Source organism: Zootermopsis nevadensis, unplaced genomic scaffold (genome assembly GCF_977971745.1).
Source record: "Zootermopsis nevadensis isolate Lab colony 2312 unplaced genomic scaffold, Znev_1.0 Znev_ptg000003l, whole genome shotgun sequence".
Taxonomy (NCBI): Eukaryota; Metazoa; Arthropoda; class Insecta; order Blattodea; family Termopsidae; genus Zootermopsis; species Zootermopsis nevadensis.
Window position 1 is genome coordinate 8810625 of NW_028259135.1, and position 26504 is coordinate 8837128.

Here is a 26504-nt window from a genome sequence, read left to right on the forward strand (position 1 = left end):
AATTGTTTACAGTCGAAGTTCAGAATTTGTCCGCATGCTAACTCATTGACAAGTCGCAGCCCGTGGTACTGGACGTATGCGGAAGACTGACAATTACGTCTTCCAACAATGTGAAGCAGTCCAGTCGGAGGAATCCGACTGCAGATGGCTCTGACCTGGTGTTGTGGTTACTACTCAAGGTTATGGTGGAGGAGGCGCGCTCCTCGGAACAGCCTTCAGGTCGGCTGGCCGCGTCGCATTCCAATATGGCTGACGGTTCGGTATGTGGTGGGTGCCGCTGATGGAGTTAGTGCAGTGAAGTAGTGTGAAGTGTCGGAAGCACTAATGGCCGCATACACTTGACAGGAGACATGGTCTTGCGCATGTCATGTCGCAAAGGGATTTGTCAGAGGTGAGTAGAGCCAGCGAGAAACATTCCAGAAACAGAGCGGGCGCTGGAATTTGCCCCCGGGCAAACAACACTTTCACTGCTCCTTCACCATTGTTGTTCCCCGGTCGTGGTCTTCCTCGTGCACCTAAAAAAGAGTCGTTTGCTTCATTTACGATTACAAAGCCGTTGTGCAGTCAGTCGATCGCAACTTTCCTAACCTTTAACTGTTTCACGATGCACTGAGAGTCCCGCCGCCCTCTTGACTGTGTTACAACTTGCTTCCAGAGCACGGACTTCGTGTTTCTGCGAATCGCCTTTGGGTCTCGTGTGTTTTTAGTGGATCGGCGATATAAGTGCAGCATTCTAAGGAAAACGCTCTGCGTCTTGAATGAAGCAGTACCTGCGCTGTGCAGAGGAAGACCGAGACCTCGGGTTGACCCTCCCCACCCAACCCCAACACAGGGTGTTTAAAAATGTGCTTCTTTCGTCACCGCTACTGACTGTCACGCCTAATTCTAAGAAGAACCTGAGGTTGAATTATTTAGTCTATTTTATGATGCCTGATCATAAATTTGGATCGAAGATTTAAATTACAGGGCGGTTACGTTGTTAAAAGTGGAAGTGGGAAGAAGGTCTGTTACAATGTGTAAAGGTAAAAGGGCATTTGAGGAGTGAGAATCACCGCTGGAAAAGAAAACCCAATAATTGACCTGAGGGTCGCGATATGAACATGGTTTTACTCGTGTGCAAAGCAAAAACTGTAATAACATTGGGATTTTGGTGGGGGGTTGTCTTCATATTTTTACCCTGGCCCTTCCTGTTAAATACCGAGATAGTACATTAGAATATAACTCCAGTGTTTGCTTTCCGATCCAGAAATGTCTCAGCCGACTTCCAGATTGAGAAACAAGCATTTTCTTAGAGCTTTGCGTTTCAAGATGCCAACTTCAGCTCGCATTCAGGCGTTCGATGGGAGAGTTTGTTGTGGTCACCCTGTTTTTCAGCTGAGGGTAATGCCCGGTTGAAATCAACGGCAATCCTGATGGAAGTTTTCCTCAGTTACTCCATGCTGTCAGCCTGCAGCTTCGTTTTATATCCAGCGTCTTTGTATGTTTGGTGCTTAGCAGTCAGCTGCTTTTTCGGTGAAAGTATAAATCCATCCAAGTGTTCGTTTCGTCCGTCCGTCAGTAAACACGAGCGCCCGGAGTACCTGACCGATGTCGCGTGGACCCCGAGGTGCGTTCAGCCATTTTTATTTTGCTCCGTGGTTCATTTTATGAGACGCTCGACTCCACGGATCAGAGGCTATCTTCAGAAGCTCAGAAAGTCAAAAAAAATTCTCGCCCTTTTGGGGCAAACGACCTTTCATTACCCTATTCACCAGAACCCGCCGCTGTGCCTTTAAGACTCATTTTAATATTATCATCCCATATACACCAAGGTCTTGAAAGTCGTCTGATACGTTTCGTTTCACCGGATAGAATTTTTTTTCCATCTGTTCCATGCGTGCTACATTCCAAACCCATCTCATCATCCCTTTTAATCTTCTTAATAATATCCGGTGAAGCAATTTAGAATGAATTTCTTCTCCATGCGCGCTACATGCCCCGTCCATCTTATCCCGATCGGACGTTCTTCACAGTATATTGTAAAGAGTACAGATTATGAAGCTCCTCGTCTTGTACTTTTCTCCGTTCCCCTGTCACTTCATCCCCAGACGCCGTGTTCTTCACTCAACGCAAGGGACCAAGTTTTCCACTCGTCCCGGCTTCGATTGTCGACGTACTGACCTTTGTCGTGGTTTCCACTTCTGGTACCTTTAAGGGCAGAAGGCCTTTGAAACGACCACATCAGTGTACAGGCGGCGCCCCCCCCCCCCAAATTCGTTTTTGGATGCCATACTTTTGATTTTCCTCAAACTATTCAGTTGATAAAAGATGTTTAAAAGAACACCTATCGGCATCTGAATGCCGCGTGTATTCCCTGTGTGTGGTGTGTGAACCTCATCCGACATTTTCAAAATTACGTTAAGAATGTGAAAAGTGTACATTGCGACCTAGAAGGTTACCTCAGCGGCAAGGAGTTGGCCTTGTATCTGATAATGTCCACTTCGAATCTGGGTTTTGCTGAGAAATGGGCCGAGACAAATTTTTCCCTTGGCATTTGCCGAGGTTCTGGCTTACGACCGCAGAAGATTGTGCCTTGTTCGTGTCTTTGGCAGGTAATGGCGACCTACTTTCAGGTGCTGTCCTCTGTCGGAAGGGCCGAGAAGCTTCGCAAACGGGGATTTAAACTAGGTACGCCAAGAACGGGAATTAGACTCATTACCACTGCGCTAACCCGGTAGGTTTCCTGTCGCAGTTTTACCCTACCTATGGAGCAGAATATTTCTCGAGACCCTGGAACTGGACGGCTCGTTCTCGTGTTTACAGGAGCCTGACGCTGGTTCGAATCCAGTCTACACCATCACTCAGTGTCTCTCTACAGTATTTGCCTTCCATCTGCTCCCAGTTCTGTCAAGTGGTCTCTTCCCTTCGGGTGATCCCTTAGGGAGGCATTGCAACGCAGCGCGTAAAGAACGCCTGAACCACGACAGGTGCCGCAGCTGCTGCATTCTTCACGGTAGCTTAACAACGGGTCGCCCTTGGGAGCAAAAACACGAGGGTCTGGTCAACCACAAGCAATGTCACGGGTTCGTGACTGGATCACTGCGGTGCTGGTGGCGTGTCTGCGTTCTGCCTCGTGACTCCTCCATCTTGCCTCGCACTCGGGAAGTCCCGATTTCGATGTCTGCCAGAAGACAATTTGCCCTGATCTTTCGTAGTTTTTTTCTTCAGTCACTCAAGGTCATTGAATGACCTGGAACTCGATTCGAACCTCCTACTTATCTCATCTGACGCCAGATAATCTCGTTACCAGAGACAGCATTGTTAAATAGAGTACAAATCATTCCATTCGAATTCAGAGACGCTGTCGAATTTCACTTTCAGTTTTGTTATTTTTTTACACTAGTCGAGTTCTTCCGATCAACTTTGGACACAGAATATCGATACCATATTTGATCCAAATTGGTTCAGTACTGATGACGGACGGACAGATACGATGTGTTCATTTACACCACGCGCAGGACAAAAAACCTTATATTTTTGTGTGTGTCAATTGTTACTGCATTTCTACAACCGTGACTTTACTGGATTATGTTAGCCAGCGCGGGGCATTATCCTCAGAAATGCCTGGCATTCCAACAGATGCCGAGCGGGGAGCGATCCCGTAACGGCTGGGCCCGACCTTATTAAGTTCGTGGCTCGTAGCACCGAATCAACTTCCAGAGTTGAACGCGGAAGGAAGTGGCGTTCGTGTGTTTTAAGGACCGTTAGCTTCGACCCCTGGACCTTTTGGATGAGAGTCAGTGCTGATTAATGCAACCTAACCTCCCACGACTTTGTAAGTACCGGACACCTATTTTTAAATTTTATGTCGCGTCGAAAAGGGTCGCCACCTTTGACAATGAAGTCTGTGTGAAATGACTGTCTTCTGTGTTGTTGCACCGTGTAGTCTGGTAGAAGTGTACTGCCTCCATCGCCAGGGTGGTGATGATCAGTCTACATTTCATGGCATCCCATAAGACAGTCCTCAGAACCTGAAATCTCGACAATGATTGTGTAATGTCTGCGTTCCCCTGGTAACCGATGCAAGTGGATGGGCGTTGCGCAGTTCCCGTCGTGGGAAAGGCAGTGCGGCCAACACACACACACACACACACACACGATGACCTTTCTCTTATCTGGGTTGAACTTCTCTGCAGTTAGGAAGGTGATTATTAGACGAGGCTGCTGCACACAATCGGGACCGGTCCCGAGTAAATGAAAGTAAGCCAAGTGTAATGTCTTCTGAACGAAGTGGATGGATAACTTCCATGCACTTAAATTACCTTTGATGTTGCCCATACGACATCTTTCCAGCCTTTATTCACTTCAAAATTACAGTATTTTAGGGAAATATTCTGTGGCACCCCAAGGTTTATAATCGCGTTCACAACAACCTTCCCAATGCACCTTATCCTAAGCCAGTGTAATTCACTTCACACATAACATCCTTCTGTTCGCTGCAAGGTCACCCAAGCGGCCCTTTTCCATCAGACTTTTTCCGCCTACTGGCCTGTATGCGTGCTGCATGCCCCGCCCATCTCACCTTCCTCGATTTGATCACCTTGATAAGATCCGTACAAATTACACCACTGAGAGAACCTAAAATCTCAAGTTATTAGCTCTTCCCTGGTGTACCGAGTTCATATCTGTGCAGATGTTTTGAGGAGTTCTCGGTCTTTCCAAGTTGTCAGATGACATGAAGAAACCAGATTTACTCCATGTGTTTGGCTTGTTTCATTCCAGACTGTACATCTTTTTTGTGAGGTGAAAGTACGCAAAGCATGAACTAGGCTGTGTCATAATTAGAGAATGTGTGTGTGTGTGTGTGTTGCTTTTATTTATCTCTTTTGCTGCGGCCTGATTCAGGCCAGGGCTTTGTATGCCGCACAGATTTTCTGGACCATGAAGTTTTGGTCACAAAGAGTGAACGGAAGAGACTGCATGGAACATGTCTATGAAATGAACCTTCAGGTTCCATAAAAGTTGGTAATTTCTTGACTAGTTGAAGAACCGTCAGCTTCTCAAGAAGAATTATGGTCCACGGAATTAGGTTCAGCGAGGGTTCAGAACATTGGAAGAACTGTAACTTCACATGGCATCAGGTCAGTCAGAATGGGAAAAATTTCCTTTGTGGGGGCATTGAAAGTTTGTTCATTTTTATGCACAGTATAAAATGAACGCACATTGTAGAAGTCATCTGCCTGCCTGCCTGTTTGTTTGTTTGTTTGTTTGTTTGTCTCTCTCATCCATGAATTTGCTGAACAGGTTTTTAAGACATTTCATGCCGGTTGGCAGGCCTACACTGTTGATTGGCAATTTTTTTTATGCTGATAAAATATAAGAATACTTTACATGAAACCGAAATTGTATTGAACAGGTGGAGCCGGAAGGGACGTCGGAGTTGCCGGCAGCAAGTAAGGCCCTGTTCCTGGACAAGGTACGGCAGTCAAATGCGGCGTGCCAGAGCGGGGACTACGCCACAGCCGTGTCTCTGTATACAGATGCACTGCATTTGGACCCGGGCAACCACATCCTCTACTCAAACCGCTCTGCGGCCCTCGTCAAAATGGGGCAGTTCGCGCAGGCTCTGCAGGATGCCATTCGAGCACGCGAACTCAACAGCAAATGGCCCAAGGTACAGGAGCACGAGGTGTTGTGGATGCAAGGACAGGAATTTGATTGTTGTTGTTACAAATCTGGTATATCAGGTATAAAACTACAAAAACATGTTCTTTTTCTTCTTTCTGGAACATGAGTTCTTTGGGTATTGTAAGCAAGCCTGTATTGTTCATCAGTTCCCAAGTCTGTTCTGTTCCAGTGTGTTGAACGTGTTGCATATTTTCATCTTGCCAGGCATACTATCGGCAGGGAGTGGCTCTGCAGTGCCTTGGTCGCCATGGAGAAGCCCTTGCGGCATTCAGCTCGGGCCTAGCACAAGACCCAAAAAATGCACAGCTGCTGGCAGGACTTGTGGAGGCATCTATGAAATCTCCCCTCAGAGGTGTGTAGACATAATTAGTTCACCATCAGCTAGTGCGTGTTTTGCTCTTTATACATTAATATTTGCAAAATAATCAGTTCATCCCTCTGAGGTCCAGATATTCTCCTAAGCGACCTTTCCTCAAACAAACAGAGTCTGTGTACATCCCTGTCTTTCATTACCAAATAAGTCGACCAAGGAATGTTCTGCTGTCTGACACTTGTTTCTTGTTATTGTCACTCCAGGCGCGCTGGAGCCGACATTTAGGCAGCTGGAGGCTATGAATTTGGATAAGTCACCATTTGTAATCATCTCGGTGGTAGGGCAGGAGTTGCTGGGTGTGGCCCAGTATGCCGCAGCTGTCGTCGTACTGGAAGCAGCGCTAAGGATCGGGACCTGCAGCCTCAAGCTCCGGGGCTCCGTCTTCTCGGCTCTGTCGTCGGCATACTGGGCTCTCAACTCCCTGGACAAGGTACGTAGGTCACGGGGGCATGATGCTGCCGGCTATAGTTGTGGATAATACGAAGTAACTAAGTTCAGATTTATGTTCTGTTTTGGTTTTTATTATAGGGTTCAGTTCACTGCAAAACAGGATTTCGTTCTTTGTCACAGTCTCCAGACTGGCTCTGGGTGGCGCTCACCACTCTCCTTGGGGTAAAGTGGTCGGAGCATATAGCTGACCACTCACCTCCTAATGCTTCGGTTAAGAGTGCATGGAGCTGTGACTCCATTCACTTACATGTCCATATTTTGGATTGTATCAGTTCAAATCAAACTAACATAAAATTAACGTCTCATTAATATCTACCCAAAATTTAACTAATACAAGGGAACGACTTGCTTGAGATCTGTTGTGTAGTGTTGCTGCTGCTCAAATAGGTCTTCTGGTATTTAGGCAATAAGTTACATGCAACAGGACTTGGCAGTCGCCAAGACGCTGGGAGACATTGCAGGAGAGTGCAGGGCTCACGGCAACCTGGGGTCAGCGTACTTCAGTAAGGGGAGCTACAAGGAAGCCCTCACAGCGCACCGCTACCAGCTGGTTCTCGCCATGAAGTGCAAAGACACACAAGCCGCAGCTGCTGCCCTCACAAGTCTCGGTGAGTGATTGAAATCCTCTTCTGTTTACCTGTTCACTGATGAGAATAGGAATATGAATTTTAGAAGTTAGTTTTTCTTCACAAACAGAAGTTATTGATATATTAGCAGTACTGGTCTTGCAGTACTTAAAGTCAAAATTTTTATGTTACGTGAATTATTTTCTGTGTGTATAAAAAAAACTGTAGTGGATAACTGTATGTTATAAATAATTTGAAGACTTCTAACAATTCAAGTTTTCTTTAAGAACTGTAACAAGAATAAACGAGGTTTTGATGAAATTATGGGAAGAATGAATTCAGGAATTGTTTGTTATTCAGCTTAAAATTTTTTTTTATTGTTCATGATTCACTTACGTAAGTCACGTTTTATCACTTCTTTGCAGTCTTGAATTATGTTTTTTTGCTTTGGGGGAAGAATATAAACTTTCTGTTTGAAAATGGGATTAACTGAGGAGAATATTTCGACGTGAGAGAGATGAGCATTTGTAGATGCCAAGTTCTTCCATTACAAAGTACTTATTCAGCAGTTTGACCCTCACTGTTATCTGCGCAGGTCATGTGTATACAGCAGTGGGCGACTACCCCAATGCACTCGCATCTCATAAGCAGTGTGTGCAGCTGGTGAAACAGATGGGAGACCGCCTGCAAGAAGCGAGAGAGATTGGTAACGTGGGGGCTGTGTACCTAGCCATGGGAGAGTTCGAAAGTGCAGTGGACTGTCACACGCAGCACCTCCGTCTGGCACGCAGGCTTGGCAATCAGGTACAGGATACTAGAACATGAAACAGTGTCTTCGTGGTCAGCACAGGGCAATCGCAACTTCTGCGCTGTTGCAGTTAAGTCAACTTATGATGTAGTAACTTAACATTTGCAGCAAGAGCTGTCAAAGATCTGGGGTCACATTAAACCTTTCCTGTCATCTCGCTGGCTGCCGGTGTATAATGACAGTGTAGTGAAACATCATGGCAATTTATTAAAAATGCTACCAACTTACTGTCTCAAACAGGTTTACATATTACTCACTAACTTCTGTAATAAATTTGTTGATCTATATGAATTAATTATTTATTTGAAGTTAAATACTGTACTTTAGAACTTATCAGCTGTTTGCGACAAGAGAGGCAGGAAATTCCTTTCTGTTTTTGTTTCTATTTACTGCATGGAAGCAAAGTTGTGGTAATGTTGCAGGTGGAGGAAGCTCGGGCGTACAGCAACCTGGGATCATCGCATCATTACCGACGTAACTTTGCACAGGCCATCTCATATCATGAAAATGTTCTACGAATTGCACAGGAGCTTGGTGAGCGTGCAGTGGAATCACGGGCTTACGCGGGACTGGGTCATGCGGCCCGTTGTGCCGGGGATTACACGCAGGTGTGACATGGCTCTTATCTGAAAGATGCTCTGCTATTTCGGGAGTTTTTAGTGGTATTATTTAGCTACTGTTCTGAAGGCTGTTAGTATATCAGCATTGAGTTGATAAATAAGTTCTTACTTTGTTTCTCAGCTTCAGAACTGTTACTGGCAAATTTTCATAAATTATTCTGATGATATGGATTAAGCAGCAGCTGAATGACTGCTGTAACATGTCATCATTGTCATTACCGGTGTTTAATGGGATGTTGTGAAGTGAAGACTCCTTGCCATTTTATGTACCAAAGCTGTAAGAGATTTGGTTGTATGTTTATATAAATACCAATGTAGAGAATGCCAAGATCATGTAAAATAATTGTATTTGGTTGTAAGACAGGCGACCTGACCAGAGACTGCAAAACTTGGTGTGAGAAATTGCATTATTTGTATGTAACAGTTTTTTTATATGGAGTGGATTGGGAGGTATAAGATATAAATATAACATTTTGGTGACGATGCCTCAGAAAGGAACTCTGGAAGATGAGGATAAATTTGTCACACATTGTAGTGGTTTGAATTTAATTTGGTTTCAGCCAGCATCTAATGGCTGAAGCATCAGAACATGGAACATTGTATCATTACACGTGTTCATTTTAATGTTATCAGGCCAAGCGGTGGCATGAGCGTCAGCTGGATATGGCTCTGTCCTCACGGGATAAGGTGGGTGAAGGTCGAGCTTGCTCAAACCTCGGCATTGTGTACCAGCTGCTAGGAGAGCATGATGCGGCACTCAAACTGCATCAGGTGCATCTGAACATTGCTCGTCAGCTTCAGGATCGTGCAGGAATGGGGCGTGCTTATGGAAATATTGGAAATGCCTATAGTGCCATGGGCTACTATGAGCAGGTAACGCCTGGATGAATTTTATGAGTAGTGTTTCAGTACAGTTACAAATGCAGTTTTATAACATACAGGCTGAAAGAATACATTTTAGAAATAGTTATTATTATTCAATTGCAGAAGATGTACCTAGCAGTTTTTGACGATTGTCTATAATATTCATTGTATGCAGTTGTTGCAAGACTGTGTCTTTCTATGCAGGCCATCAAGTACCACAAGCAAGAACTCACAATATCAAAGGAGGTAAATGACCGTAGTTCTGAGGCATCGACTCATGGGAACCTGGCTGTAGCGTACCAAGCCCTTGGTGCACACGAGATGGCGCTGCTGCACTACCGCGCACATCTGAACACTGCGCGTGATCTCAAGGACGCTGCAGGAGAAGCATGCGCTCTCTTGAACCTCGGAAACTGTCTGTCCTCCCGTGGCGAATTCAGCCAGGCAGTCCCCTTCTACGAGAATTACCTCATGCTCTCTCAGGTACGAGTGTTTATGTCAAGAGAATTTGTCACCAGCGCGGGATATAGCGGAGTTTTGTAGGGACTAGTTGCAGAATGAAATCAGAATTGAATCACACAGCAACTTTAGGTGGTTGTATCATCGCCATTGTGAGATATATATGTTTATTCTGACCATTTGGACATATCTATTTTCTACAGATGTGTCCAGAATGTGATATCATTCTTACTCTTCGTAGTTTGCATCTTCTTTGTTTACCTTATAACCAAGTTGGATTAATATGACCATCACACAAATAAATAATGCCTCATTGGTGCTATTTTATTTTTATTACTCGTATCTTCTGTTTATACAAAACCGCCATTTTACCTGTTACTTTATAAAGGTATAAAACTTGATCTCTGGTGTACCAGTTGAGGGTGTTTTAAAACAGGGTGCGGGGGGGAATATTTTGACTTCAGAAAAGTTACAGGAGGATGCAGAAAACTACATAATGAGGAGCTTCATAATTTGTAAATTGTATTAAGAAGCAGGATAAGATTGGTGGGACATGTTGCATGCATTGGTGATATGACAAATTCATGCAGAGTTTTAATCAGAGAACCTGAAGGAAAGAGAACACTGTGAAAAGCTAGGTGTGTGTGTGGTAGGGTATACTAAGAATTTAGGGAAAGAGGGTGAGGGGTGAAGATATGAATAAATCATTCCCCATTTAATTGTAGTGAGACCGTTTTTGGTAGTGTTTGGATGGTTGTATCATCAGGTGATGAATGTGATATTGATGCGTGCGCAATGAAAATATGCAGGCAAACAATATGGGAACCACAAGCGCATTTGTCCTTGAACAATTGATTTTTATGATAAATCCCATGTAGGCAGTTTTGAAGCTGAGTTTATCCATTGTCATGCACATTATACAAATCTGTGTGTCCAACAGGAGCTGCATGATGTTGAGGGTGAGGCAAAGGCGTGCCACTTCCTGGGTTACGCGCATTACTGTCTGGGTAACTTTCGAGAGGCGGTGCGCTACTACGACCAGGATCTAGCTCTCGCCAAGGACTTGCAGGACAAGATGAATATGGGGCGTGCCTACTGCAACCTTGGTCTTGCACACCTCGCACTCGGCAACTTGGAGACTGCTCTGGAGTGCCAGAAATATTTTCTTGGTTTGTGCTCTAGTTTTATGTTGACAGTGTAATCACAGTTATCATGTAATTGAAATCCAGAATAGTGAATATGCAACATTTTTGCTGTTGTGTATTGTGCCCAAAGTTATTTGAATCAACGCATGAATGCCTACAAGTGTTTCAGATAACTTTCAAGGTTTTCCTTAGGTTTCCACATGTATCCACTAGATTTTCCATGTTTAATCTATTTTTTAAGTAGAACTGATAAATCAAACTTATAAATTACTGTAGGTAGCTATAAAATTTGTGGACACTGATGAAATCATCAGTGTCCATTCTTTCTGCCTCCAAATGCATGTCACGGAGTCTTGCTTATTCTGTGCAGCAATTGCCCACATGACGAAGCACATGCCGGGCAAGTTTCGAGCTCTTGGCAACATTGGGGATGTTCTCATCAAGATGGGTGATGTGGAAGAGGCAGTTAAGATGTACCAGAGGCAGTTATCATTTGCACGCCAGGGGCGAGACCGTTCACTTGAGGCAGCCGCATATGGTGCACTTGGTCTGGGTCACCGGCTACTACGCTGCTATGACAAGGCTTTGGGCTACCACACACAGGCAAGTTTCCAAGCAATGAGTCCCTCATAAATGTTTGAAAGTTCTTTAACCTGAAAGGTGACTTTCCTCTGGGTTGTTACTCCATGTAGGCTGATAGAAATTTACCAACTTTTAGAAGTGCTTCCTGCCTCCATCATCGTCGCCCTGATGATGGATGCAGCAATCACCTGTGAAATGTCAGTAAACTTCTACCAGTCTACATGACATTATAACCCAGAAGAGAGCCATCTTCATATATTTGCTGCCATGAGAACCTGAAATCTATTTTTTTGTCTTTTTTGTTTTTCCATTTTACTCCAGGAGTTGATGTTGCGGCAGGAAATGAGTGACCTGAAGGGTGAATGTTGGGCACACGGGCACTTGGGGGCTGTACATATGTCACTGGGTAATTACACAAATGCCATGAAATGCTACCAGGAGCAGCTTGAGCGAGCCAAGGAGCTGAAAGACAGCGCCGTTGAAGCTCAGGCATTTGGCAACCTGGGCATAGCACGTCTCAACATGGGGCATTACGAGGATGCCATCGGCTACTTGGAGCAGCAGTTGGCAACCCTGGAACAACTTTCCACATCAACAGCCATGCTGGATAAGGTGTGATGAACTGTGTGACTGCGTATAATGCGCATGTGATACGCGCTATTTCGGTTGTACTGTCTGCCATTTTATTTATACTCGTAGTATGTGTTTGTACAGACGGAGGTTAACCAAGTGGAGGATAAAGAGAATTATACATTGAGAAAATTTGTGACTTATACAAAGTTGTTATTATGTTGTTATGATTATGGAGCATGTAGCTTGGATGAAGGAAGGTAGAAATGCATACAGAATTTTGATTTGGATTGGAGATGGATACTATTAAAATGAGTCTTAGGGAAATATGGTGCTAGTGGATAAAAGTGGATCAGAATCAGTTATGAGCTTGGTGATTACTTGTGTTTTATTAGCAGAGTAGTTCATTGAACATCAGTAATTGTCCCTTAAGTTAGTTCTCTAGAATGACTGGAATTTATGAGACACTGTTTTACTCTTCAATTTGGGTTAAGTTACCTTGATTGTGCTGCTTGTGTGTCCAGGGACGAGCGTTCGGCAACCTAGGCGACTGCTACGATGCGCTGGGAGATTTTGATGAGGCTGTGAAGTGTCACGAGCAGCATCTCGCTATAGGCCTGAAGCTGAAAAATGCGCGAGACCAGGAACGTGCGTACCGTGGACTGGGGCACTCCCATCAGTGTCTGGGAAATCTGCAGCAGGCCCTGGTGTGCTTCGAGAAAAGACTTGTTGTTGCTCACGAGCTCAACAATCCTGAGGCAAAGGCGTCTGCCTATGGGGAGCTTGGACGCATCCACAGTATCCTGGGGAGTTTTGAGCAAGCCGTCTCGTGTCTTGAACATCAGCTGTCCATTGCAAGGTTTGGGAGTTATTATGTTCAGCAAACAAAGCCTGTGAAATGCTTCTTTTGTGTCTGTTCCAGTGATGGTTTTAGAATGTTTGTGATTTGGACGTACTGACGCAAATGAGCGCGTAAATGACAGAATTTAAGAGAAGAGCGTTTCTTGGTTTAGCAAGGTGAATAATGAATATTTTTGGGGAACCTATATTTGAATTCTCTTCCATATGCTGCTAAAATAAATGTCTTTTTTTAAGTTTTGTTTCCATTTGGACATTATGAAATGCGATGAAGACAGAATGGTAGTTACATTTTTAATATCCCTGTGACAATTTTTGAAACTATGATTCCTTTGAAGAGACATATGAATTTAACAGGTGTATAATGATGTAGATAAGGACTTAATTTTTTATATTCAGTGGATGTCACAATGCATTTATTGTAATTTACATTTAAGTATAAACAGAATACCAGTTAGTAACTGGGTTTGAAGACACAGTTGCTTTAATAAATAAATTACATTTCAAGTGTAAAATTATTAGTTTCGTGGGAACCAGACTTTGTAGTATATCTGGTTTAATACTTATAAGGTTGGACAACCTGTTTGTATGTGGTTTGATGAACTTAACCTTGTGTTTAGGGAACTTAAGGATAAAGTAGCAGAGGCAGATGCAGCATGTGGCCTGGGGGCAGTGTACCAACAGATGGGGGAGTACTCGACAGCCCTTCGTTACCACCAGGCCGACTTGGACACTGCCGAGGAACTCGGGCTGGCAGTACTGCAGGGGCGTGCGTGCGGAAATCTTGGCACTGTCCACGAGTCACTCGGTAATTTTGAAGAAGCAGTGAGATACCAGGAGCAGCACCTGTCAGTTGCTGCTCAGACCAACGACAAGCTGGCCAAGACGATGGCCTACAGCAGTTTAGGTATGTGATGTAGGGCACTGATTCACGTATCTGCATGTTGTGCCCTGCTGGTGGTAGACTGAGCTGCCCCTGCATTTTCCAAGTACTAAATTTATCTGAATGAAAGTCTACTTTTCATCCCAAAATTTCAGAGATAAAAAATTGGGTAATCTTGAATTTGAGTGTGAAATGTATGTCAGATTATTATAAATGCTTTACATTTTTGTTAGGTTAATGTGTTGAATGTAGTATGTAGCAGTCAAGAGATACAGAATCTATCTATTTGTAGCGTAACCCAGTAATGGGTGATTGCTGCCTCCTTTCGGAGGTTTCTTAGTCTTTGAAGCGTGCATTTAAGCGTAGTGAGTGACAAGCCCACTGACTGCCCAATTTCTACTCAATCCTGATTTGACTGCCAGAGCCATCTAACAGTGAATCAGGAGAGACTTGGGTGAGAAATGGCCGCTGAATTTTGCTTACGACACATCTCGTAAGAGATATTTCAAGTTCTGAAGTTGCAAGCTGTGAACCAAAAGTGGTAGAAAGAGACACAGAAAGATAGCATAATTCAGATCATTGGTATCAGTCTTGACAGCACGTCTCTGTCTCATCTTGTTCATTACGTGATGTTGTGCAGGTCGTATTCATCATGCTCTTGGGAACACAAGCCAAGCAGTGGCGTATTTACAGCAAGGCCTTCAGATTGCAGAGCACCTCGGTCGCAGGGAGGAAGAGGCTCGGATTAGACATCGCTTAGGCCTAGCATTGTGGGGCCATGGTGATCTGGATGGATCGCAGGTGCAGCTGGAGCGGGCCGCCAGTCTTCTGGAGTCAGTTCGTAGAGAAGCAAAGGGCTCTAGTGACTACAAGCTCTCCCTCTTCGACCTGCAAACTGCTTCTTACCAGGCATTGCAGGTGTGTCCTTCCTTGATGTTACTGACATACTTTTGTCTCTGTTTTTTTGTGGGGAAGATGATGATTTATGCCTGATTATTAATAACTGTCTGAGCTGTTGTAGTTCATTTAAGAAATAATTGGCTTTCAGTGATCTCAGTGTTATGTTTCCAACATGTAAAGGTTTGTTTAGTTCAATATTCAAATCTATTGCAGTTTCCCCCTGCCACCCCTCAGATAAACTCTAAATTCGAATTTCACTGTACTGTATCTGTGGCTCAGTTGACGAGCCACCGGAATATCTTCACCGTCATGTTGTCTCCTTATAGCGAGTGTTGGTTGGCTTGGGACGGCGTGAAGAAGCACTGCTAGTAGCCGAACGTGGTCGCACAAGAGCATTTGTTGACCTGCTGTTGGAACGGAAGCGGTGCGGAGACTCCGCATCTAACGCGGGACAGCGTTCTACCAACAGGGTGGATGATAACACGCCAACTTCGGTCGACCAGCTGGTGGAGATCGTTAACAGGCAGAAAGCTTCTGTGTTGTACTACAGTCTGGCAGCGGGATATCTCTACTCCTGGTTCATTGTTCCTACTAAGGGTATATAGTACCAACTTCATTAATGTGAAATCACATAAGTCAGAGCAGGTTCACAGAAGACTTCGTTCTTCTCATCTTCCATAACTTTACACTATGAAATCCTCCTTCCAGGAAACTACTCTGTTTATTGTAGTATTAGGCTGATATCATGTTGTGTTCAACTTTTACGTTTTTTGTTGGTTGTACTGGAAGCATTTAGTTGAGCTACTTATATTGAAATAAGCATTTAAAGAAGATGGTAGTATGATCAAACTCTTGCCTGCCACTAATACAAACAGTGTGAGTTGTTCATTAGTTTCTGTTTGTAGAAAACTAAACATGAGCATGTAATATGATTTGCTGTTATTTAGGTGTGGTGAGGTTCCATGAGGTGGCAGTGAATGACATAGAAGCAGAGTGTGAGCAAGAGACTGGCAGCGAGGAAGTGCCCACCACGGCGGGCTCGTTGCTAGAGCATTATATTCACGGTGTACGGGACAGTCTCGGAGTGGAGCTGCACACTGCCACTATGTCCAAGTAAGAAAACTTCACTAACTTGATATCAGATTTGAGGTTCTGACAGCAATGAAGATGTCATTGTTGGTATTCTGGGTTGTAACACTATGCAGACTCGGGTAGATTGTAGCATTTCAGAGAAAGACACTTCCATCCTTGGTTAACATGGTTACCTGTGTAACCACAATCACCCAGAAAACTTGATGAAAGTTCAGAAGTTAAACATTACTAAAGGAATTTTAAACTCGAACACTTTTTTTGGGTTACATTATAGTGGAATATGGCTTTACACTTCCTTGACATAAGTTTCTCCGATGTTTAAGGCAGAGATTCTTCAGTCTGAAGCCAATATTGTGAGTGATAAATGCTGTCTGTTTTTGGTTCAAAATTTTCCTACACTTCATGTTCACTTCATTGTGCCCCCAAAGAAACCTTCATTTGGGTTTTGTTGTTTCAGAACACATTCCTGCTCAAAGGATACAGTAAAATAGTTTTCTACCTATACACTGCGAACTCACTTGCGACCTTTACGAAAAATCTGACTGATGTGTGCGCTGTGAATAACGTAGCCACGAAATGTGTTTTATAGGGTTCGAGGTGGGAATGTGATGGGACAGGACAATGGCGGAACCTGTGAGATGGATGCATCGGACATGTGGTCTCAGCATTTGGAGGAGGTTGGAGACAGGCTAAACCAGCAAGATGGTGACCGCTTGGGATTCCTGCGCATGGTGAACCGCAACCATCTGTTCAATTCTAGCAATTACAGCCTCAGCAGTCTCTTCAGGTATTTTGATGGCATTGCTCTGGCAGCCATTAGTGGTTTGTTTCAGATCTTTCTTTGTTGTAACTGATTCAAAATGTTATTAAATCATCTAATGAAGTGATAAAGATAGGGAAGAGACAATCGGTTTTGAATTCATTTACGTTGTGATGGTCCCAAGCTTCAGGGCAATGATAAGCTGTCAGCTGCAGAAGTGAAAGCCAGAATGGGTGTAGACAAGGCGTGAAGCTCTTGTGAAGGGCATGAAACAGGAATAAGGATGTCAGGATTTTAGGAAGTGATTGTTTGATTAATTGCTCAATTTTGAGATGGCTGAACTGCACCAGTTACAACTTAATAAAACACGTGAAAACAACACTTAGAAGTTGATTTTAGCATATGATAACTTATTGTGAATACTGAGTAGCATTTTCACCACACCGAATATAATCGTTATTTTGCCATGTCTTGTGGAACTAGACGAGCAGTTTGTCCATATCAGATGTAATGCTCAGTCGTCAGAGCTTATTTTATTAAAATAATTTGCATCATGTGAAGGTGAAATGAGGATGGCATTCTGGTACAAGAGGCTGGAAACTGGTGGTGGAATATTAGCCATTACAGTGCATAAACATTCACATTTCACTGATGGTACAGCCAGCTGACTTAAGTAAGTGGACTGACTGATGTATAATCAGACAGGATGTCGGACATGTCTTCTCTCAATGCAGGTAAAACTTTAATTGAAAATAATGTTATGTTTCTAACAGAGTGTGAGATGTATTGATGTGCTTGTCCCATTGCAGTCTTGGCAGTGTGGGGGGCAGCGTGGCAAGCGGATCAGCCAGTCGTCCTGGCAGCACTCGTTCCAGGCGACCTCCGCATCAGACGTGGCAGGGGCCATCGTGCCTTGGGGCCCTTTATCAGCTCCTTATTGCTCCATTTGAGGATTGCCTGCCCACTACATGTAGCAAGTCAGGAAATGGGACGTGTACGTAATGTGTTTGTGAGCCAGTTTCACAAGAAATTTTATGCCTTTAAAATGGATGGATAACTATTTATTATTTGTACTCACTGTACAGATTTATAGATATGTCAGTCTGGATGTTACAGTTCTTTTAATTATGCATCACAGTTACCAGTAGACAGGCTACCTGTGTATGAAAGTGTTAAACCTTTGGCCTCAGCTGCCCTAGTTGAAGTCAGACATCACATCTGATCCTCACTTGCTGTGTCTTGTGCAGTGCCACACGGGAAGGGCTGTGCCGGACGTCGTGAGCTTCTACTTGTCCTGGAGGGAGAACTGTACCAGGTCCCATTCCCAGTTCTTAAGCCAGGTGGTACTGGAGACACGTCTGAGTATCTCTGTGAACGCTTCAGCCTTCTTGTGGTTCCCTCTCTCGCATCACTGCGGTCCAATCAGCGAACCGCTCGTGCGGTGATGGCGTCCACTAACAAGACAGGTGCTGGCACCACTGAGGCAACAAACAACATGTCTGCGCTCGTAATCGGGAACCCCCAGCTGCCCGCGTTGGTGACCGAGCAGTGGGGGTGGGGAGACATTCCACATGCCGAGCAAGAGGCCGTCATGGTAGCCGACATGTTGCAGGCTCAGGCTCTGGTTGCTGCTCAGGTACTGCAGTCCAGGCACCAGGAACAGTGTTTGACATTCAGGTTGCAGGGTCTTATTCCACATTTATGTTATTCTTTGTACAACCAGAGGACCTGCCAACATGTTGTCATATCTTAATCTGTTTGGTGTCTGTAGGTCCTGTAGTTAGGCCGCACAAAAATATCCTATTATTGGCGCCGCCTGCATCTTCCTCAGACTGTTACACTTCTCGCCTGTATTCCTCACCAACTTTCCTGCCGTTATCCATACTACTCATGGACAATATTATTTCTGTGATAAGTTTTGCCACATTGGGTAACAAGTGCAGTAAGACAAGTTGTTTCATGCACGCCAACTGATAAACTGACAGACTGACTGACTACCAAATAAAACACAAATAATTTCCCATTCAAAGTTTGGTCGGAAGACAGTGATCCTGTACGATAAACCAAGAAAATTCAACGCTTTAGTTACTTACTAGAGATCATTGAAGTTGAACTTTGAATGAAGAAAAATTTTTCACTGTGGAGCATTAAATGGGGATTTCATTACATAAGTTATGTAGTTCTTTGGAGACTACTTTTTTATGTGCACTGTGTAGTGACAGTGGAGACATGAAAGATTACGTACTGTTGCAGGCTAGCAAAGAAGCCGTTTTGCGTCAGATTGGTGAAGCGGAATGTGTCCATTTGGCCACTCACATGTCATGGAAACTGTCGGCAATTGTTCTGTCACCTGGTGGAGACATGGTAGATTCTCAGCATCCCAAAAGATTTTTCTCTTCTTCAGCGGCTTCAGCTTCCGGTGGGATTGCAGGACAGACTGCCTCCGTCACTGGTCAGATGCCAACAGCATCTGACCAGGGAGATGAGGAAGGTTCAGAGGTGAGTTCCTCTTCACATGGTGCTGCAGTGTGTTTGCTTCAGCCGCAACTGATGCAGTAACTGCATAACTCTTTCTGTTACTATGGACAGAACTTTTTGTTTCTTGAAGGATGCTTTACAGTCTGGATGGAATTATTCTGCCAAGTGTACAGAGTATTTTTACATAAATTTTTCTTTCCTTTGACTTATTTCAGAGTCAAAACAAATAGTATCAATTGAGATTTGAGGTTCTTAAGGTGGAGAATATGAAGATGGTAGTCTTCTGATGCTGGAGGTATCAGGAAACTCTAAAATCAAATGTCAGTAAACTTCTACCAGGCCACTTGGTGTAACTTCTTTGTACTCGATGCCATGAGAACTTCAAATCTCAGCATTGCACTTTCCTTGTTCTTCATCCTGATTTCTTAACTGCAGTTTTCATGTAATTTGACTGTCATATCAGGACTTGGGTGTGGCACAGAGAAGAGTGGAGTTAAGTCCTATTGCTGCCTTCATCTCTGCCCATACACGTTATGTAAAAAAATTCTGGTAGAAAATGGAAAAATATGCTCTCTGGTACACCCATTGCTTTCTGTAACCTTAAACATATTTCTCATTCCCAAATAAGTAAAATACTGCACTGTAAATGTTCCATAGCTTATGTTTTGATACCATCATCATGCGTTGCAGGTTTCATCGTCGATGGATATGCCATCGTTGTCAGAGTTCTTGCTCACAGCTTCCGATCTGCTGAACCTTCATCTGTCGGCTCGTCTCGTCGTGATCAGCTCCAGCCACACTCGTGATCATCATGGCTGGGCCACGTCTGACGGCATCGTGTCACTGACACGTGCACTACTGGCGGCAGGAGCCCAGTGTGTTTTGATCTGTCTGTGGCCTGTCCCTGACACGGCCACCAAGATACTGTTGCGAGCATTCTACTCTGCCCTCCTGCAGGTAGGGATCAGCTTACTTGTGATTCTCATTCATGTGGACATTGTGTTATTAGTATTTCTTTGCATTTATGTTGTAAAGAAGTTGAGCATATTTCAGATATATATCCTATATGTATTTATATCTGTAGTCTTTCATATTTAATGATATAAAGAATAAATAAATGGAAGTTGTTGTGGTATAAGATATGAATGGGCTATGAATAAACACATGGCTAATACAGCCTGTCAAGTTGCTAAGAAGATATTTTGGCAAGAAATGAACTCCAGACAGGAACATATGTCTCCATTCTTATTTATGCTTAGTATGTATAAAAATTAATCATATTGTGGATTAAGTCATGTAATGTGGTATTGGTTAAACTCATATCAGCAGCCACAAATATACACAAAATTGTTTTCTGGTAAAACCACTTAGGGATTTCTGTTTTACAATAGGGGTCGAGGGTGAGCCGTGCACTGGCAGAAGCTATCTTGACAGTACAGCACACCAAACACTTTGCACATCCTGCCAACTGGGCTGGATTCATGTTGGTCGGTGCTGATGTCCGGCTGTCCAACAAAGTGGCACTGATGGGACAAGCGCTGTGTGAACTCCTCAAGAACCCAGAGAAGTGCCGTGATGCGCTACGAGTTACCCTTCACTTGGTGAGTTATATGTCACAACTCAAATCTTCTCTTATCATCCCTGTACTTTCAATCTGATAAAAAGAGGGGTTCTCAGCCTTTCAATACCTGGGGCTACATTTACCCTTTCATACTGATTTAAGGGCTATGAGTTATTAAAAGTGCTTCGGGCTGATGCAGTCCACAGTTGACAACACATGTATGTCTTATAAATTAAATTATGTACACAGGTTGAGAAGTCCCTACAGAGGATACACCGTGGACAGAAGAATGCTATGTACACCACACAGAAAAGCATTGAAAATAAAGTGGGCCATGCCAGTGGTTGGAAAGATCTGCTCATGTCGGTGGGCTTCCGCTTTGAGCCTGCAGCCAATGGGATCCCCTCTTCTGTGTTTTTTCCGCAGAGTGACCCTGACGAGAGGTTGACACAGTGCAGCGCTAGCCTGCAGGCCCTGCTGGGTGAGTGTCATACTGCTTACCTTCCCTCAGCACCTACTTTATCCCCAGTCATGTGCCCACGTGCACGAGACACTTGTAAGTGCACAGAACCATGGGTACACATTCTGAAATGGGACCACGAACTTACATAACTCCATGGAGCAGAGTTGTTCTTGATTATAACAGTTTTCAAAAGAACAAGGACTATGCAAATCTATTTTCTATGATTTTATCATTAAACTCATTTCTGTGTGGTTTCCCGTAACATCCTAAACATTTTCAGTGTTTATTTGTAGTTATCTCATGGCTTTGTAGTTTGATTACCGTTGCACTGATTTCTTTGTCACACTACAACTAATACGACTTGTCGTCACCTGCAGGTTTGTCCGGAACATCGCTGTATGCCCTCTCCAAGCTGATGTCAAATGTGGAAGTGGCAGATGACATCATTGGAGTGATCCGGCAGGTGATTGGTCAGTTTAGCATGAAGAACCTAGAGACGGAAAGCATCGAAGTACCGATCAGTGTCAAGCTGTGGCGTGTTCCAGGATGCCATGAGCTGCTTGCTTCACTTGGTAAGATTACCATCTGTATGCTGAAGTACTGCACCATAATGGCATGTAGGATGTGGACACAGCTCCACACATTTATAACACCAACACTGGACGACTGCTTTAACCCTAGGCAAAGCTAGGCATCAGTGCCACTGTGAGCAATGAAGATGTCACAGAACTACTTCTCTGGCTGGCTTGAACTGCAGTTCTGTCTCTAAAAACTCGTTTAAATAAGATAACTTACACTGGAAATGGTTAATGTTTAAATCTGATTTTCTAATATGGTAGAAGGAAAATTGTATGCAGACATAAAATCCATCACTCTACTTCCTGTGAACTGTGTTCAAAATCAGAACAAGATAACTTGATTTAGTGGCTCATAAGAGAGGGTGAATTGAGCCGAGAAGGAAATGGATGTGTTTTGTGTATCAGTGTCATGATTTTGTATATTGGGTATTGCACCAGAGAGGGGGGTATTGGGCAAATGTTAATTTTTGGAGAGGAAATTGGATGTATGATGGATTACTTAAGAGAAATAGTTAAGGAAAGAAACCTTAGGGTGGAAGATAAAAAATAAAATGTTGCAGTAGTTTGGAAACATGGAAAGAATGGGAAAACATAGACTGGAAAATTAAGTGGTTCACTGGATGCAGTTTCTTCAAGAAGAATAAGTAGGGTTGTGTCAGATTAACATTGGTGCTCTCACTTCTGCAGGATTTGACCTGATGGAGGTGGGGCAAGATGAAGTGACATTGCGCACTGGGAAGCAAGCCAACCGCCGAAACATCCAGTTTGTCTTGCAGGCTCTCCTTGCTCTGTTCGGTATGAAACTATACTTCGTTCATAGTCAACATGCATTCATTGTCAAGAATAGTTGTCATGTTTATGACAACTACACTCTGATTAAACAGATTTTAATGATATATAATTTTTCCAAATTCACTTGTGTTACATACTCTGTAATGCAGACTATCGGTGCTCTGTTCTGAGCTGTTAATTTGCATCAGTGTTATTGTGCTTGCTTCTGCAGATACACAGGAGGCCCCCAACAGTCTGAGTCTGGGCTCATCCAGCTCGCTGGAGAGCCTCACGTCACTTGATGGCGACAATGATGGGTTGCGTGCCAGGTCACCCCCTCTCCTCACTTCATCCATGATGATTCCCCCACCTCCCCTTCCTTTTGTGTCCCCTAGGCCCGCTCCACCCCCTCTATTGCTTCCTGGTCACCGAGGCTCAGGTGGGGCATTCACCAGCTACGTGAGACGACGTGGGGAGCCAGATGGGCGAACTGCATGTGCGGGAGAGACGGGGGGAAGTGGTGTGGCCAGTACCAAAACATCAGGAGGGGCTGTCAACACTGCAGCACCTACTGTGGGCAAGGTATAGTATTACCAGACATTCCTACACAGTAACACAGCTCCCATGTGCAGAACAGCAGACTGACGCACATTTACTTCTGTCTTCCATTCATTATATTTACAGTTCTGTAGTCTACTGTTTGTTGTGACTTCTAGCTGCATCTTATTCACTGTTAGTATTTGTGGAGTGCACAGCCACTGTTTGGTTCATTGCACCTAATACATTCATACACGATGGCATAACATCAGTATTTGTGGACAACTGCTTGTCTATTGCAGGTTGTGGGTCGGCCAGGTGGTGGTGGGGAGAGTGATGCAGCTTTCACACCCAGTCCTCCCGTGGTTGCTCCAGACACTTCACCCTGTGTCGCCACATTGACGCTGGCCCACCAGACTCGTATTCGAACCCTGTACAGTAGTGCCGGTGACGGTTCGTCTCCATCCACCGAGAGTGGTGTTGCCGGTCAGGTTGTACCGCCTTTGCATCATGGTATGTGACCTTAAATTTCAAGAAAGAGAATGAACCATTCTTTAAATTTTTTGGAGAATGGTTGGAATGTCATGTCTATATGAAGATCCTGTATTGAAATCAATTCATATTGCAGAAATGTTGCTTTAAGTATGATGAATGTTATCGTTTGATGAGAAATTTATTTATTACTGATGAAGAGGGATGATTCAAATAGAGATGGATTCATAAATAATTTGACTTACTGAGGCCATATTTAAATTTTATGTACCTACCATTAGTTATAGTCCTGACACATTTGAGTTTCTTGTAGACATTTTGGTGACTAAAAGAATTTAATTTCTAAGAATTTTTTGTCTGCAGGCTGTAAAAACGTCAAATCACTGGCCATTTTATAGACACTCTGTTTATGTCATGTTTTGTAGGTGGTTCATCGTCATACCACCGCCGCCCAGATTCATCAAGCAGTGCAAGCTCTGTCACTGACTGGGAGGGCAGTGGTCACGCCACAGTGCTACGTCGTACTGGACACACACAGTCTCACATCAATCACCCACTTCCTCCCCTCCCACCACCCCGTCAGGCCCCAGTTCCACCGCTTCCACCTCCTATTGTTGACTCCCTACATCCTCTGCCCCCTTCTGGGCTGTATAACACAGTGACCAATCTCTCAGCTGCTGGAGGCTTTGAGTCTCAGAGTTCTGATTCTGACTTTGGTGGCAACTGCCCTCCAGTGAAATCATATAAGACCAGTCGAGGTGGCGCAGTGGCAGCATTCCACAACACTGCCACTTTGAAGTTGTCCAGTGGTGGCAGCAGTAGCAGCAGTGTTAGTGGTGGCAATACTGGAACTTCCAGTGTTCAACCATCTGTTGTGGATAGGCTGAGTGTTCGGACTGAGCTATCCAACCTTGGGGGTGCAGGCTCCAGAAAGCCTATAGCACTGAATCCTAGTGAAGAAGCGAAGGACTTGAGACTACACTACTTTCCTTCTGACAGTGGAGGAGGCAGTGACATGTCAGCACCACTATCAAAGCCATTTGATGAGGCACCGGATGTCATCCCATCCAGCAATCCCAGTGGAGGTGGTTTAGCCTCTAGCAGTGGACCCAGTAGCATACAGGATCAAATTATCGCGACACAGTTGCGCCGCCTCAACCGAGAGCTGACTCCAACCATATCTGATGTATACCATGAACGGAATATTGGGCTTGGTCTCGCTCCTCCTCTGTCCAAGCTGCTGATTCCACCCAGGGGATCACAGGGAAACTCAAAGGACATGGATACCAGTGGGAGTGAGGCTCTGCTGGACAAGTTGGGGCTCCTTCCAGATGAGATCAACAAGAGCACAGAGAGCAAGTCTTGGCTGTCATCCACGGCACTGCAGCAGTTCGGGGCAGACCTCTCTGCAGGTGAGCTGGAGGGTAAGCAGCGAGGAGGAGGTTCCCCGTGCAGTGAACTGAGCAAGCGTGACGAGGGAGACGGAAGGTCCATCGCCGACTCACAGTGCAGCGCGGGAAGTTACAATAAGCCAATGACATCCCTGCTGCAGCGTGCAAGCTCAGTCTCTGTTATGTACTTTGGACAGGATTCAAATGACAACAAGGGGCAGCAGCAGGCACCTCGTGTGGTGAGTTTTCTTGAAGATGTGGCTGCCATGAACACGGACAAACAGGATGATACGAATGCGAAACCCCCACCAAGAATTGCCAGTTCAGTACCGGTACCACCGTGTCCAAGATCCAGGGCATCCAAGCAGCCTCCACCACCCATCCCAAACAGCAGGACTGCAGGGGCCTCGGCTAGAAATTTCTTTCACAGTGCCGATCAGTAGGTTCCCGACAGCAGTGAGCAGTGAGATACAAGACGTGGCTTGTGACCAGAGCACAGGCCTCTCTTCTCCCTGATCTGAGTCCAGGTTCTGGTGGTGCACGATTGTTTTCTGAAGTCCTTCGGCCATCAGAAGTATCATGAATACGCGCTGTTCTCGTTTGAAGAGAGGACCACGCGGTTTACAGCTCTCCCATCACAGGGTACTCACTAGAAAATCATTGTGTTGTGAGGACCAGAACACCACATAATCAGCATGAGGTGCATTGAAATTGCTACTGCAGTTGATAAAATCCGTTAAGTATAAGTGTAAATATAATCTGTTGCATGATCTCTTTGTAGCAGATTGTATTTGCTGTACTCATAATTTGGCACCTAAGTGTACATGTGAGGACAATATTAAATGATTTTAGAAAAATAGGTTGTGATTTTGCTGTCCAAGGATAAGGTTCAGTTTTGGGCTTTTGTGAATGTGCTGGTGAATCATAAGGTTCCATAGCAAGAGTTAACTTGTTGGTCACCTGAATGACAGTCAACATCACAAGAAAGACCCTTTACCACTGAGTCATACTCATCCGCACTTTACTTTATTGCTCCATTGTACATCAACATTTCAAAAAGTGTGACATTTCTGTAGAAAAGGAAAATCAACCTTTTAGCAGTTATGGACTGTTAAGTGAACGTATATTTTTCCAGTCTCATCATACTCTGAATCTGCTGTATTGCTGCAATGGAGTGAAGTTCTCAGGTATTCAATGTATATGAATATATTTATTTTTTTTATGTTTGGAGTACGTTTTGGAAGGGGTTGAATGTAATTGTATGGGCTACTTTTATAATCTTTTCATGTGTAGAAGTTGTGCCTCTCCAACAGATGAGCGTGGCTTTGCTTTTGGCTTCCAGATAAGTGGATCGGAGCAATTTGTAAAGAACTGTATTCTATCTTGTATATAAGTATAATTTTATTATTATAAATATTTGCAGTTATATGTGTTCCAGACATAGTGGGCTCCATTCTACATTCAAAACAAAACATTTTTGTGACTTTGTCAGGCAGTAGTGTTGAAACACATGCCACATTGCTTCTTTAATTTCAGACTTACATTAAATTTCACTGAAAAAAAGTAATACTTGCTGTTTCTAAAGTTAGCAGCTTGTGAAACCTGAAACCAACCTTTTTCCTTTTCTAACCATGTA

General features: G+C 44.1%; 1 protein-coding gene across 5 annotated transcripts; it reads left to right on the forward strand.

Moving 5' to 3' along the window:
- The first annotated feature begins 212 nt into the window (after window positions 1–212).
- Window positions 213–26435, forward strand: LOC110830777 (tetratricopeptide repeat protein 28). 5 transcript variants are annotated; one of them, XM_087342378.1, is made up of 30 exons: window positions 214–391; window positions 2803–3814; window positions 5396–5653; window positions 5872–6019; window positions 6244–6470; window positions 6894–7098; window positions 7652–7860; window positions 8287–8472; window positions 9118–9357; window positions 9553–9831; window positions 10748–10976; window positions 11323–11555; window positions 11856–12146; window positions 12629–12963; window positions 13583–13869; window positions 14486–14763; window positions 15072–15342; window positions 15693–15858; window positions 16427–16624; window positions 17407–17591; window positions 17845–18233; window positions 18851–19096; window positions 19766–20032; window positions 20467–20676; window positions 20886–21117; window positions 21477–21671; window positions 22365–22472; window positions 22681–23030; window positions 23288–23498; window positions 23903–26435. In XM_087342378.1, exons 3-30 carry the CDS (start codon window positions 5585–5587, stop codon window positions 25309–25311), a joined length of 7653 nt encoding a protein of 2550 aa, XP_087198504.1. In that variant the 5' UTR covers window positions 214–391; window positions 2803–3814; window positions 5396–5584; the 3' UTR covers window positions 25312–26435. The 5 variants fall into 5 exon arrangements, with proteins under 5 accessions (XP_087198502.1, XP_087198504.1, XP_087198500.1 ...); XM_087342376.1 differs by lacking the exon at window positions 2803–3814 and having other exon boundaries at window positions 213–391; XM_087342374.1 differs by lacking the exons at window positions 214–391; window positions 2803–3814 and adding an exon at window positions 3878–5120.
- Window positions 26436–26504: the final 69 nt, after the last annotated feature.